At 44.8% G+C, this 16,848-nt stretch overlaps 1 protein-coding gene across 1 annotated transcript in view; it reads left to right on the top strand.

Annotated features, from left to right (window-relative positions):
• Positions 1–16,848, top strand: part of SLC43A3 (solute carrier family 43 member 3) — a 99,366-nt gene that overhangs the window by 46,132 nt on the left and 36,386 nt on the right. Inside the window, exons 6-8 of the mRNA XM_063958554.1 lie at positions 6,238–6,330; positions 9,314–9,453; positions 15,911–16,038. Coding sequence (XP_063814624.1) covers positions 6,238–6,330; positions 9,314–9,453; positions 15,911–16,038 — 361 coding nt within the window. The remainder of the gene's footprint in view (positions 1–6,237; positions 6,331–9,313; positions 9,454–15,910; positions 16,039–16,848) is intronic.

Here is a 16,848-nt window from a genome sequence, read left to right as displayed (position 1 = left end):
GTAAGATAAATTATCTGCTTACAGCATAGGTACAGTATATAGCAAGGGTATAAGACACACACACACACACACACACACACACACACACACACACACACACACACACACCTATAATACATTAAATGATTTAATGAATGAATTAAAATTGTCCCAAATTAAAAAAGGGTAGTGGGCCCAATAGTCAATGCTGGACAAGTATATAAGTCTAATTGAAAGAACTTACTAGCAACTAGCTAGGAGAGTCCTCCATGGAGAGTTCAGAATATACAGTACTATTAATTGTAACCAAGACACCTTCATCTTGTGAGTGGTTTCCCTAATGTTATAATGTTAACTAGTGGCAGGTTAAATGAGTAACACAATATCTGGGCTACTGGTGACTTGTAGGTACCTGTCACTAGAGTTTGAGTGCCTACTTAAGTATAGTACACTGCACTGTGTGCACACCTGGGGATACACAACACTGCGTGCATGAGGATACACTACACTGCATGCACACCTGTGGATTCACCACACTCCATGCACACCTGAGGATACACTACACTGCGTGCACACCTGTGGAGTCACCACACTCCATGCACACCTGAGGATACACTACACTGCGTGCACACCTGTGGAGTCACCACACTCCATGCACACCTGAGGATACACTACACTGCGTGCACACCTGTGGATTCACCACACTCCATGCACACCTGAGGATACACTACACTGCGTGCACACCTGTGGAGTCACCACACTCCATGCACACCTGAGGATACACTACACTGCGTGCACACCTGTGGAGTCACCACACTCCATGCACACCTGAAGATACACTACACTGCATGCACACCTGTGGAGTCACCACACTCCATGCACACCTGAAGATACACTACACTGCATGCACACCTGTGGAGTCACCACACTCCATGCACACCTGAGGATACACTACACTGCATGCACACCTGTGGAGTCACCACACTCCATGCACACCTGAGGATACACCACACTGCATGCACACCTGTGGAGTCACCACACTCCATGCACACCTGAGGATACACTACACTGCGTGCACACCTGTGGAGTCACCACACTCCATGCACACCTGAGGATACACTACACTGCATGCACACCTGTGGAGTCACCACACTCCATGCACACCTGAGGATACACTACACTGCGTGCACACCTGTGGAGTCACCACACTCCATGCACACCTGAGGATACACTACACTGCGTGCACACCTGTGGAGTCACCACACTCCATGCACACCTGAGGATACACTACACTGCGTGCACACCTGTGGAGTCACCACACTCCATGCACACCTGAGGATACACCACACTGCATGCACACCTGTGGAGTCACCACACTCCATGCACACCTGAGGATACACTACACTGCATGCACACCTGTGGAGTCACCACACTCCATGCACACCTGAGGATACACTACACTGCGTGCACACCTGTGGAGTCACCACACTCCATGCACACCTGAGGATACACCACACTGCATGCACACCTGTGGAGTCACCACACTCCATGCACACCTGAGGATACACTACACTGCGTGCACACCTGTGGAGTCACCACACTCCATGCACACCTGAGGATACACTACACTGCGTGCACACCTGTGGATTCACCACACTCCATGCACACCTGAGGATACATTACACTTTGTGCAAACCTGTGGATTCACCACTACTACATTTATACCTGAGGACATACCTCACTGCATGTACACCTGAGGATATACCACTATGTGTGCACATCTGAGGATACACTACAATCTTTGCACACCTGAGGATACCTCACAAGGTATCCACACCTGAGAATATACCATACTGCATTCACACCTGAGGATATACCACAACATACACACACACATTACTTTGTTTACACCAAAGTATACACTGCACTGTGCGCAGACCTTAGGATAAACTACACTGAGTACACACCTGAGGTTACACCAGACTGCACGCACACCTGAGGACACACTACACTTAGGACCGGATTCAAATGTTAGTCCGTCCCTCTTATGTTACTGCCGACGGGTGCGTCAAGTTAATTTCAGCTTGCTACCCCGGGAGGTAGCAAGCTGAAATGCGCGTAAAGAGACATGTTTGGGCGCCCAAATGGGTCTTTTGACTATTGCTCCCCCATCAGTTTAGTCGGGTTTAGGTGCTTTGCGTGCCTAAACCTGACTGTACTGGGTGCGATAGGGGTGATAAAGGGGGCCATGTGAATATCGCCCCTCTATTTCCGATCACTTTATACGAGAGATAGGGAGCGCGTCAAGATTTTAATTCCCCCCTTAGCCTAGGTACACACTATACAATTATCTGGCAGATAATCTGTCAGATCTAGCTGGTTGGAATGTAAATCTGGTAATGGATGAGAGCAAATGGCAATCGACCATTTGCTCCCAAAAACTGCAAAATGGAAAAAAACAGTCATGCATCCAAGTTGGTTAAATTTTGTTTAACCAATTTGTATGAACGACAGGTTTTGTTAGTTTTCCAGTGTTTTGGAGCAAATGGTCGATTGTCATTTGCTCTCATCCATTACCAGATTTACATTCCAACCAGCTAGATCTGACAGATTATCTGCCAGATAATTGTATAGTGTGTACCTAGCTTTAGTGCATACCTGAGGACTCACCACACTGTATGCACACCTAACGCTAAACCACAGTGTGCACTCCTAAGGAAACACTACACTGTGCGCACATCTGAGGTTTAGCTATACTGTGTGCACACCTAAGGATACACCACACTTCATGCACACCTAAAGATGCACTACACTGATGCACACCTGTGGATACACTACATATGCACATTTTATATCTGCCCCCCCCCCCCCCAGCAGTGCACATGGTTTTGCCCAACTGCTAACAAATTTGCTGCTACGATCAGGTCTGAATTACCCCGTGTGTACACCTTAGCTAAAGACAGGCTAAGAATTTGCTTAGGGCATTTGGAGTGTCTAGGGGCATCCAAGCATGTCTCTGCAGAATCTCATGCTGGGAGGGACAGTCTCCAAACTATCTGTTACTTTCCAAATGTATGAGTTACTGAGGCAAGAAGAAGAAAGTACTCTCTTGGCGGAGCACTCACCTGCCCTGTTTTGGATTTTGTGACTTATTTAAAACGTAACGTTTAATGAGGAATATTTAAAAAATTGGAGTAAGTCAAGGGACAAGACTGATCTAACTCTCTCTGCACATGTTATATCTGCCCCCCCTGCCGTGCACATGGTTTTGCCCATTAGTTAACAAATTTGCTGCTGCGATCAGATCTGAATTAGGCCCACTGCTCATTGGTAACAGTTTATATATAATTGTCTCAATATTGTTGAGGATATTTCTCTAGCCGATGTCATGGTTATACTAGTTGTGCAGACAAGGTAATAAATATGTCAAATATGTCAAATATACACGTTACGCTAGGTAGAGCCCCTTTTATACACATTACGCCAGGTAGAGCCTTTTACACATGTTATGCTAGGTAGAGACTCTTATTCACATTACGCCAGGTAGAGCCCTTATACATATTACACCAGGTAGTGCCCCTTTTATACATGTTATTCCAGGTAGAGCCCTGTTTATAAATGTTACACCAGGTAGAGTCCCTTTTATACACAATATGCCATGCAGAGACCCTTTTATACACGTTACGCTAGGTAGAGCCCCTTTTATACATGTTTTGCCAGGTAGAGCCCCTTTTATACACATTACACAGGCTGCTGCCATCATTTATTAAAGACCCCCCTTGCACCACAGCATATTAACACTGCCAGCTCAATATACAGTACATTAAAGATGCTCCCCAGACACACCTGCACCCTCCCTACATACGGACACACCCTCTGAGTGCTTACACATGGCTATCGGGATGGAGGATGAGAGCGCATCACCCGGACAGCTGTTAAAGCCCCATGGGAACTGTCTGGGTTGAGCTGGAGATCCCCCTTGATTCAGACAGCAGCCTCTGTGGATATGAGGAGTTCACTGACACAGTTGCCTGTTCGGAGCTCCTCCATCCCCCCCCCCCCTCCTCCGAGCTGCACCGATCTATGGGGAGGCAGAGGTGGCTTCTAGGTACCCAGAAAACCCCACTGTGTGCATTTATGGTTGTAAATTTCGGCAGGCAGTGAGGAAGTTGACTGCAGCTGAGCCCTGAGGTTGCAGCGCCCTGGGCAGTAGCCCTGCTTTCCCGCACCTAGAACTACCGAATACAATGCACTGCATATGCACCTGATGATGTACAAATCTTCATACAAACTTGAGGTCACTGAATCCTTTAGAACTGTCCTGCATTGGCAGGATCTGAATGATTGTCATTCAGTGTATGGCCGGCAGTAGGGCCAGTGGTTGGGCAATCCTACTTTTGAGAAGCAGGTAGAGTATCTGCAATTCTCAACTTTTGGGGAAAATTATGTCTGGTGATGGTGTAAATACAGAGAGAGATTGAAGGGGGTTTAGCATGCTGGGGGAAAATGGGGACTATGTTTATTTATGTGCACAATCTAAAATGTACTCCAGCATACATATATTCCCAATTACAGCGAATTTCCAAACACATTTGACATCTGTATATGTCACTTTTGCCTGGAATAACTTATTTTCCAGTCAAGACTTTAAACAATCATGGACAGCTGTAGTAGTCAGCAGAGCACTACTTGTAACTAATTTTGCAGCTAGTATAAAAATGTAGCATAGACATTATATGTTGTCACATTCCATTCCTCTGCCTGTAGCTATGGAATGTTCTGTAACATCACATGATGAGAGCCTGATTAAGGCCCCTTTGTTCTATGGCTCCCATCTTGATTAAGGCAACACATTGTTCTGTGGCTCCCACCTCCTTTAATATTTTTTTATTTATTTTGTAATGATAATAACAAACACTTAAGGTGGTCATTCCGAGTTGTTCGCTCGTTGCCGTTTTTCGCAACGGAGCGATTAGGTGGAAAATGCGCATGCGCATGGTACGCAGCGTGCATGCGCTAAGTACTTTCACACAAAACTTAGTAGATTTACACAAGGCCGACCAACGTTTTTTCATCGCTCGAGTGATCGTAGTGTGATTGACAGGAAGTGGGTGTTTCTGGGCCGAATTTGGCCATTTTCAGGGAGTGTGCTAAAAAACGCAGGCGTGCCAGATAAAAACGCAGGAGTGGCTGGAGAAACGGGGGAGTGGCTGGCCGAACGCAGGGCGTGTTTGTGACGTCAAACCAGGAACAAAACGGACTGAGGTGATCGCAACCTAGGAGTAGGTCTGGAGCTACTCAGAAACTGCAAGGAATTCTGCTAATCTTTCATTCGCTATTCTGCTAAGCTAAGATACACTCCCAGATGGCGGAGGCCTAGCGTTTGCAATGCTGCTAAAAGCAGCTAGCAAGCGAACAACTCGGAATGACCACCTTAAAACAGATTAAACCAGGGCCACAGCCCCTTCACTTTATGATGACAAAGGGCTGTCTTTTTAAAATTTGTAAGAAACTATTGCTGAATTTAGAACATTATGGACTCTATGCAGGGGCGTAGCGAGAACTTTGTGGGCCCCATAGCAACATTTTAAAGGGGCCCCCATCCCAATGCTTCTAGAGAGCCACTTCTCTGCAGCAGTTGTTCATTTTATACCCTATAATAGTGCCCTAGTTCATTTTCTGAACCATAGTAGAGCCTTATTTAATGTTATGCCCCATAGTAGTGCCCTCATTTCTTTTATGAATCACAGTAGTGCTTAAGTTCACCCTATGTCACATTTCAGAGCTGCCAGTACACATTATGCCGAACAGTACCCCCAATTCACATTATGATATATAGTGCTCCCCATTCATATTGTGCCTCATTACAGTGCCCCGGTTAATATTATATAACATTAAAATGCCCTCCAGTTCATTTTATACCACACTACAATAAGCAGGTCCAGCGGCATACCTACATATATTGCAGGCCCCAATGAAAAAGATTGAAAGGACCCCTACGTACCACCCAATGGGGAAAAATGTATATAACAGATGTAACTGTGACAGGAAAGGTGGGCCCCTCTCAGCTCTGGGTCCCATAGTAGCTGCACTACCTGCACCTATGGTAGCTAGCTACGCCCTTGACTATATGTATTAAGCCACATGTGGAATGGGGTTAAAAAAATTCAGTGATGGCGTGTATCTATGTGTGTACACATTATAGGCTTGATGCATTGACATGTTTAGTAAACAATATTAAATATTTAATCTCCGTAGGTGGGAAACTTGTTTGGTTCTCAGCGTTCCACAATCATAACATTCTACAATGGGGCTTTTGACTCTTCTTCGGTTATCTTTCTGGTTGTTAAGGTAAGAAAGTAGTCAGTGATATCAAGATCAAGATCTCTTCAACTCATGGTTTAAAGCATCACACATACCTGGAATATGTTATATGTTATATAGTTACATTGTTGTTGAGGTTGAAATAAGATAAATGTCAATCAAGTGCAACCTGTATTATAAAATTTTATATCATTTAAATGTTGTATCCTTGGATATTTCTTATAAATTAGGAATTTATCTAGTCCATTTTAAACTTATTGATTGAGTCCACCATTACTACCTTCTCTGGCAGAGAATTCCAAATCCTTACTGCTCTTACTGTGAAGAACCCTTTTCTCCGTTGTGTATGAATTTTTTTTTCTTCTAATCTTTGGGGGTGTCCTCATGTCCTGTGTAGTGTTTTTTTGATAAACAGATCATCTGATAAATCCTTGTATTGTCCCTTTATGTATTTATAAATATTAATAATGTCCCCTCTCAGTCGCCTCTTTTCCAGTGTAAACAAATCTAACCTTTTAAGTCTTTCCTCATAATTCAGTGCCTCTTACCCCTTAATCAGTTTGGTGGCTCGCCTTTTTTATAATGAGGTGCCTAGAACTGTACACAATATTCCAAGTGTGGCCGCATCAATGATTTATACAGTGGTAAGATTACACTGTGGTAAGATAACACTGTCATCCCTAGTCTCCATTCCATGTTTTATGCATGCTAACACCTTATTTGCTTTTGTTGCTGCATTTTGACATTGCATACTGCTACTAAGTCTATTATCGATGAGCACCCCCAAATCTTTTTCATTTACTGTTATCCCTACATTTCCCCATTTAGTTTAGAGGCTGCCCTATTGTTCTTAGTCCCAAAGTGCATAACTTTACATTTGTCTATATTGAACCTCATTCTCCATTTGTCTGCCCAGACCTCCAGTCTAGGTAAAGCTTTCCGTAGAGACTCAACATCCTTGTCTGAATGAATTACTCTACATAGTTTAGTACCGTCTGCAAAAATTGACACTGTGCTTTCTTGGCCCTCTCCTAGGTCATAAATGAATATGTTCAACAGCAATGGCCCTAGTACTGAACCCTGCGGTATTTTACTGAGCACTGAGGCCCATTCAGAGAACATCCCATTAATCACCACTTGCTGTTCCCTGTTGTACAGCCAATTACTCACCCAAGTACAAATAGTGTTTCCTACCCCAAGCTCTCTTAATTTGAAAATTAGTTTCTTATGTGGGACTTTGTCAAAGGCCTTAGCAGAGTCCAAAAAGACCTCATCCACTGGTTTACCCTGATCAATATTATTGCTCCCTTTCTTGTAGAAGCTTATTACATTAGTTTGACATGACCTATCCTTCACAAAACACTACTGATTCCTAGTAATAACCTTGGAGGTATCCAAGTACTCTAGTATACTATGCCTTGATATACCTTCCGGTATTTCCCCCACTATAGATGTCAAACTTACCGGTCTATAGTTATCGGGATGACTTTTAATTCCCTTTTTAATTATTGGGACTACCTCTGCTATATGCCAGTCCTTTGGTATCATTCCTGATGTAATTGACTCACTGAAAATCAAATATAGGGGTCTCAATAGGTCTGAGTTAAGTTCCATAAGAACCCTGGGGTGAAGTCCATCCAGCCCAGGAGATTTATTTATCTTAATTTTACTTAGTCTCTCCCGGACTACATCCTCGTTTAACCAAGTACTTAGCAACGGGTCATTATTATAGCTTTTGTTGTGCTCTACTCTCGTCAACCAGTCCTCTCTCGTGAATACTGATGAAAAGAATTTATTCAATAACTCTGCTTTTTCCCTATCTTCATTAATTATGACATCCAACTCGCCCTTTAATGGCCCAATAGTCTCCTTTTTTAACCTTTTACCATTTATATACTTAAAGAACTTTTTGTTGTTTATTTTACTCTACTTTGTGATTTATTGTTTTTTTCTATTTTAGCTGCTATGATTACTTTTTTGCATTTTTTGATACATTTGAAAGCGTTGCTTTGAAAGCACGCCTCTTTTTATCCATTTGTTCCTTGATCATCTTATTAAGCCACATCGGTTTGAATTTACTATTCCTGGTTTTGTTGACCTCGGGATTGAACAAATGAGTGTACTTAATGAGCATAGTTTTAAAACCATCCCACATTTCAGCCGTATTCTTACCATGAAATACAATATCCCAATTGATGTCCTTTATTGCTTGTTTCAGCAATATGAAATTAGCTTTCTAAAGTGTAAAGTATTAGTTAGACCCTTATAGTGTTGTTTTTGGAAGCTGATATCGAATGTGATCATATTATGATCGCTATTTCCCAAGATCTCCACTACTTTAGTATATAATATGATCTCCATATTATTAGTTAGTATTAGGTCCAGTATAGACCTATGTCTAGTTGGTTCCTTGATTACCTGGGACAAGTAACAATATTTTAGCATGTTTAAGAACCTGTTACCCCTAGCTGTATTTACTGTTTCGGTGTTTACTGTATCAATTTATGTCCGGGTAATTAAAGTCCTCAATGATAATGACCTCCCCCATTCCTGCATCTTTTTCAATTTGCTGCAAGAGTTGTAATTCGTCAGACAAACTAATCTGGCAGTTTGTAGCATGTCCCTGTTACAAGCTTTTTTGTATTTTTACACCCAATCAAAATCTCAACCCACAATGACTCCACGTTATCTCCAGTCCCCTCGTAAATGACCTTGTTTAAATACATTTTTAATAATGCCTTAACAAAGACAAACACTCCCTTCCTTTATATTAGTACTATCTCTCCTGAAGAAGTTGTACCCCTCCATGTTTGCTGCCCAGTCGTGAGAATTGTCCCACCATGTCTCTGTAATGCCTATGATATCATATTGGTCATTAAGGGCAATCATTTCTAATTCCCCCAATCATTCTAATTGTTATAATTTATCTATAGTAATAAATATATGTGTGGTTTAGTAGATGTGTGGTTTCCTTAACCCACTTATAGAATGCACAAAACTTGTTCTCTAGGTTCTGTATCAAAATGGAATTTCACTGCAGACTGTGTTCCTGTTCATTTCAAGCTGTAGTATATGCCACATTTTAAGGACAATATTTCTGATGCCAAGGACGCATATCCCATTCCCCGTGCCGGAAGGGTTCAGCTATGGGTATGTACAGTATTTATTTTCCAGAACCTACCAAGCCAATGATCCTGAAATAAGTTTCTCAATTAATTTTTTATCAGCATTTTTGATGACAAAGCCCCAATTTATATATACATCTTCTGTATGCCATATACCGTAAATAGGGGGCATCCAATTTACCAGCAGTCATTTACCATGGGCAATTGCATTGTCCTGTTAGCCTCTATAAACTGACGCGTGCCGCGGCTTATCAGGGATTTGGTTTCACTTCCCGAAAACAGCATACTAAATCTATGTGAAAATAACCTCACTCAAATGTGGGTAGCCACGCGCTTAATGTGAATTGGTTCAAGCAGCTGCACAAAATAGGATAGTCAATCCAAACACAGGTAATATATATATAAGAGGTATACAGCGCTAAAAAATAGTATAAGCAGACAGGTGTAGATGATAAATCAAGTAAAAAGATTTATTTAAACATTAAATACTCATTAAATACTCAGTATTCTTCAATAAAAAATGTAACTATGACATTAAAAAGTGGAGCTATTTCATAAAAACTAGCCTCTGGTAGATTGGGCAATAGTATCCAGTGGTAGGTGGACCTAAGAGATGTTAAGCTTTTTGGGTGAGATTGAGTTTCTCCACAATAATTACCACTCTTGAAGATGAAATGTTCCCTTAGCGAAGGTTCAGATGGCACAGGCTCCAACACAAAGTTGAGGGAATTAAAGGTGGATATGAACCGGATGGCACACCAGAATTGAAAAGTCCCAGGCTATAAAGGTCCACTGTCCGATTATCTGGATGTCGCAGTGAGAGTCCTTTTTGAGGTCCAAATGTAAATTCTGACGCGTTTCGCTGTCACAAGGGGCAGCTTTTTTAATGGGTGAAAAATGGGCGTGGCCACGCGCCAGAAGGGGTGTGGCCACGCGCCAGAAGGGGTGTAGCCACGCACCAGAAGGGGTGTGGCCACTGAAAATGTCCAACAGTGCCAGTAACATTGCCCCACAGTGCCGGATACATTCCCCACAGTGCAAGATACGTTGCCCCACAGTGCCAGATACGTTGCCCCACAATGCCAGATACATTGCCCCACAGTGCCAGATACATTGCCCCACAGTTCCAGTTACAAGGCCCCACAGTGCCGGATATATGCCCCACAGTGCCAGATACATGCCCCACAGTGCCAGTTACATTGCCCCACAGTGCCATTTACATTGCCCCACAGTGCCATTTACATGCCCCACAGTGCCAGGTACATTGCCCCACAGTGCCAGATACATTGCCCCACAGTGCCAGTTACAATGCCCCACAGTGCCGGATACATGCCCCACAGTGCCAGATACATGCCCCACAGTGCCAGATACATGCCCCACAGTGCCAGTTACATTGCCCCACAGTGCCATTTACATTGCCCCACAGTGCCAGATACATGCCCCACAGTGCCAGATACATGCCCAACAGTGCCAGTTACATGCCCCACTGTGCCAGAATCATGCACCACTGTCCCAGTTACATGCCCCACTGTGCTCCCCCCCCCCCCCCCCCCGGTCACTCACCGCTTGTGGCTCGCCTCTGATATGTGAGGGGAGGAGAGCGCAGCGCCTCTCCTACCCCTCACCGCTCCAGGTCTCCGGCGGCTGTGTGGCGCCGGTTCGCTAGCCAATCAGAGCTCGCGGACAGGCAGCCAATCAGGAGCCGGTCCGCAAGCTCTGATTGGCTAGCGCCGCCGGAGACCAGACACACGCAGCGCTGCTAGTGCTGGCAGCGGCGGTGAGGGGAGGGAGAAATGCTGTGCTCTCCTCCCCTCACATTTCGGCATGACGGGGGCAAGTGGGGCATGATGCCCTGGCTGCCGCCGGCGTCCCCCTCTCCTGGGCCTGCCAAGGCACCCATGGCACGTGCCCCACTCGCCCTACCCTAGTTACGCCTCTGCTGCTTATACTATTTTTTAGTGCTGTATAGCATACTAAACCTGTGTGTTTTTGTGAGAATTTTTTTTTTTTATGGGCAATCCAATTGAATAGCCTGTAAAATAATATCGGTGAACCATCGGCAAAAAATTTGAAAAACTGATGTTTTCGCACCCAGTGTGTTATCATGACTAATTGAATACCCTTCATGTATCTGTTTCCCCAAAGCCTGCTATTGATATTACATATGAGGGACAGTCAGTGATATAATTTGAGCACTATCCAGTACACAGTCATTATATGCGCCACCTTGTAAACAGTATCAGCTCATTAAAGGTTTGTCCTGGATACACTATACCGGGGTGGCCAACCTGTGGCTCTTGAGCCGCATGTGGCTCTTTCTTTCTTTAAATGCGGCTCCCGACACTTAAAGTCACATTACCACAATAGATCCGGTAACCACTGCACTCCAAAAAGACACGTGGCAGCACTACGAGGGCTGTAGACTGAGGAAGCCAGAAACTAGAGATAAAACAACCACCGTCAAACAGAGGATCCTTAAGCCCCTTTCACATCGCCAATGCAGGACCCCACACGGGAATTAGAAACAGACCTTCCCGGGCAGAGCCGGCCCTAACCAATATGATGCCCTAGGCCAGATTTTGGCTGGTGCCCCCTAGCACCCGCCTCTGACCTTGCACCTCTTTCCCAGCACCATCACCCCTCACCCATAGCTGTCCTTATTTTGATGTTTGTACCCCCTATATTTTAAATAGGAACAGTTCGCACATTTGGGGCACAACCCAAAAAGGGGTATGTTTTTGTTGGCAAGGGGCATGGCCACACAATAGTAACCCCAATTCCAATTACGCCACACAGTACTGCAACTTTATTCACATTTTATCATGCGATAGTGTCTATAATTCATATTACATCCCACAGTAGTATCACTTTACCTTATAAGCGTTACTCCTCACAGTAGAGCTCCTTATTCACATTACATCACACTGAATTGCTCCATATTCACATTACACCACACCCTATTGCTCTTTATTCACATTAGACGACACAGTAGTGCCCTTTCTATATGCAACGCCACATAGTAGAGCACCTTATACACATAATGCCACACATTAGTAATGCATTTATACACAATTCCACACAGTAATGCCCCTTACACATATGAGACACATTAATGTCCTTATAAACATAATGCGCCTTACACATTATGAAAACCTTTATTCATGCCCTTTTACACATAATGTCCCTTACACATATGCCAAACATTATTAATGCCCTTATACACATAATGACACACATAGTGCCCTTTACACATATGTTGCACATTATTAATGCATTTTTACATGACACACATAATGCTCCTTACACATATTCCGAACACTACTGCACAACCAACCCACTCACATGCACACAGCACTCACACTGCCACTAACATTGTGACCTCTGCTTGGATACAGATGTATCCTCACAAATCTTGCATCATTGCTAACGTTGGGCACTTTTTTTTTTAGAAAATGCATCTTATTTGCATTGCTATGTGGCTAGGATGCACAAGCAGCTGCTGCTGATTAAAATGATATGCAGCATGCCTATATACTGTGTGAGACTGTGGCTGTATCTGCATATGAAATGCTACATACACAATATAGGCATGCCGCATATCATTTTAATCAGCAGAAGCTGCTGATGCCCCTAAGCATATCAAATGCCCTAGGCAATTGCCTAGTTTGCCTATGCCTATGGCCGGCTCTGTTCCCGGGTGGGATCCAGCATTGGACCCTAACAGGTGGCTTCCAGACCCAGCAATTTGCTGGGTTGGTTGCCATAGCTGCGCGGGGGGGGGGGGGGGCAGCGGGGGGTGGAGGCGGCGTTGGGAGATGAGCTCATCTACGCGCCTCCTCTCCCTATGTAGTAAACGGATCCCATCGACCCGGGAACCCGTTTACGCTGCCACTGACCTGGTATTCAACCCAGGAATAACATTGCTTATAACCCGGGTTGAATTATCGGGTCAGGCAACCCAGGAATTCGACCATGGCCCATTCACACCGCACACCAACCCAGGTCGATACCGGGATATTTGTGCGGGGTAATAAGGAGCTGCTACAATGGCATGAGCAGGAGTGACACATGGGAAAGCTGGATGAAGTGACATAGGAGGGTGCTAGCAGGAGTGAAACGTAGGGGAGCTGACTGGAGTGACACAGCAGGGTGCTGGCTGAAGTGACACATGGGAGAGCTGAAGTGTACTATGTGAATCGTCTTTTATATTTTATATGGTTCTGTCTTTTTCAATTATTTTATGCGGAAGTTACTTCTTCAATGTATTTTATGTTGGATCTGGCTTTAAAAATATATTTATGTGGATCTGGATTTTTCAATGTATATTATACCAGGGCGTGGCCTAGCGGGCACAAGCCCACACCCCATTTGTGCATGCTTACCTTCGGCTCTTTGACGTACCTAACAAGATTTTTTGGCTCTTTGACTCTGACTGGTTGGCCACCCCTGCACTATACACTAGTGCAGTGGTTCTCAAACCCGGTCCTCAGGACCCCACACGGTTCACGTTTTCCATGTAACCCAGCAGGTGCACTGTGTATCACCAACTGTCACATTTTAAAAATCTATAGGTGACCTGCAAAACATGAACCGTGTGGGTTCCTGAGGACCGAGTTTGAGAACCTGTGCACTAGTGTAATGTAGTACCGTACTTCATACAGTATAAACAAAGACAAATTAGCTTGTAGAACCCTCTGTGCCTGTACAGGGTGGTATTCATGTGACCGCCGGTCAGCTGACCGACAGTCACATGACCTCCTCCGCCAGCCCGACGGGTCACTGTCCCGATGGTCGGCATGCCGACCAACAGGGACTATTTCCACTTGTGGGTGTCCACGACACCCATAGAGTAGGAATAGAACCCGTGGCGACCGCAGGTCACCACCTAGCCCGCATCGTGGCGAGCGCAGCGTGGCGAGCGCAGCGAGCCCGCAAGGGGCTTGCTGCACTCGCCCCTCCCCGCCGGGATCCCGGCGTCGGTATGCTGCCGGGATCCCGGCGTCGTTAAGCTGACCGGCGGTCAGGAGACCGCCGGTCAGCCGTACTACACCCCCTGTACAGTACATACCTATAGAGAGCTGTGGAGTTAGAGACCAACACTTCACAATGAGTGACAGCAACAGTGACAGTTGCAGGCAGTAATTAGGCACTGTCTAGCATACTGATGAAGACAAATACCCCAGCAAATATATTGTACACTAAAAAAAAGTGTTTTTTTTTTTTTTTTTTTTTCTTTTCTTTGCCACACACCCTCTTCAATGTATAAATAATGTACAGTATGGGCTGTATTTCAATTAGAGAGTCACTGGGGCTGATTTGCTAAACTCTAACTAAACTCAGCAGCTTTGACAAAATGCGTATTAGTAAATGTAGCCCAGTGAATGCAGGTCCTAAAAAGCAACAAGGGATTTATACATTGGCGTTTCTATAATGGGTGCAGTGTGTGCGGTACACACGGGCCCCTGAGTCCCGGGGGGGGCCACACCGCACACACTGCACCCATTTCTCCTATACTTACCTTTCCGGAGTCCATCGCTGACTGTGTGTGGGCCCCCTCCTCTCCCATAGCCGTTGCGACGCTGCTAGTGCACTGACCACTGGAGACTCTGGCACAGTGCCAGAGTCTACAGTGCATGCGCAGGACTCCGAAAAAAAGCTGCAGCCATTTTTCGGAGTCCTGCGCATGCGCTGTAGACTCTGGTACTGTGCCAGACTCTACAGGGCTCAGAGCTCTAGCAGCGGCGCAACGGCTACGGGAGAGGAGGGGGCCCACACACGGAGTCTGCACACGGGTCCCCTCCTCTCTAGAGATGCCCCTGGATTATACATTATCTATATGTGGGGAAAGGGCCTAATTCAGACCTGATCGCAGCAGCAAAGTTGTTAGCTAATGGGCAAAACTATGTGCACTGCAGGGAGGGGCAGATATAACATGTGCAGAGAGAGTTAGATTAGGTGGGTTATATTGTTCATGTGCAGGGTAAATACTGGCTGCTTTATTTCTACACTGCAATTTAGATTTCATTTTGAACACACCCCGCCAAAATCTAACTCTCTCTGCACATGTTATATCTGCCCCCCTGCAGTGCACATGGTTTTATTTATTTATTTATTTATTATTTATTAACCGTTTCTTATATAGCGCAGAAAATTCTGTTGCGCTTTACAATTGGAAATAACAATGATAAAACAAAACTGGGTAATAATAACAAACAGTCATAGAGGTAGGAAGGCCCTGCTCGCAAGCTTACAATCTTGCCCATTAGCTAAAAAATGTGCTGCTGCAATCACGGCTGAATTAGGCCCAAAGAGCTATTCTAGTATATCAGGAATCATGCTGTTCAACTAATTATTCCGAAGCAAAGATTTCCACTATTGAGCAATAGAGAAGACTAGATCCCATGACAGCCAAGGGCAAGAGAGTGCTTTCCTTACTGTTTCTATTAGTAGTCCTCCAAGCCAGTCTCCTTTCTTTTTCCCAGTTTAAAATGTGAAAAACATGATCCAAAAAGAGCAAATCTAAAACATTCTTTGGCACCATCAAATGATGAAGAGAAAGACAAAAAGGATGATGTTACAGACCATTCATTGAACAGCATCATAAAACATGGTGAGTAACACAATTGTTCTTTTCTAAAACAGAAGCACACCTCATAATATTATTTCTCTAGCATCCATAAGGGGGTCTGGGACTCAGGATCGACAGCAAAAAGGTCGACAAACATTAGGTCGACGCCAATTGGTCGACACACCTTAGGTCGACATGGACAAAAGGTCGACAGGAACAAGGTCGACATGGAAAAGGTCTGCTGCAAAATGCTGGTTATAGCGGCTTTACAGAGCGGGGGACGTGGTTTAAACGTTGTGATGCTGTAACCCTGCCTTCGTTCCGCCTCTGTCTCTCCTCCGCCACACCCCGTTCCGCCTCCTCCCCGCCCCCTCCTCTCGTCATTGTCCAGCCCAGCCCCTCCACTGAGCCGTCCTGGCAGCTCTCTCCCGGAGAGAGCTGCCAGAAAGTAGGTAAGTATGGCACACACAGTGCTTCCTGACTCCTCAGCCACGCTGGATATCTGGTACAGGATGTAGCAAAGGGGGAGAGACGCTTGTGTACACTACCCTGATCCTATTTAGGACTAAAATTGTTAGTGTTTACTGTATTTTAGGGAGCTGGCATCCTCACTGGGGCTGTGCAGCTCAGGGTGTGCTGGTGTCCTTCTCTCTCTGTGTCTCCTCTCACATACAGTAGGACAGACTGGCATTATAACTGTCTGTGTGTATGTGTATGTTATTGTGCTTACTGTGAAACATGGGTAAACACAAACTGTGCAGTGTATGTCACACTAGATTCTCTCCATTGTCTGCTGATTCTGTTTCATGTGAATAATGCAGTCAATCTTCACAAATCAGTTAAAGGCCTGGG

Source organism: Pseudophryne corroboree, chromosome 3 (genome assembly GCF_028390025.1).
Source record: "Pseudophryne corroboree isolate aPseCor3 chromosome 3, aPseCor3.hap2, whole genome shotgun sequence".
NCBI lineage: Eukaryota > Metazoa > Chordata > Amphibia > Anura > Myobatrachidae > Pseudophryne > Pseudophryne corroboree.
The sequence above is the reverse complement of the archived record's forward strand: the minus strand, read 5'-3'. Positions and strand labels throughout refer to the sequence as shown.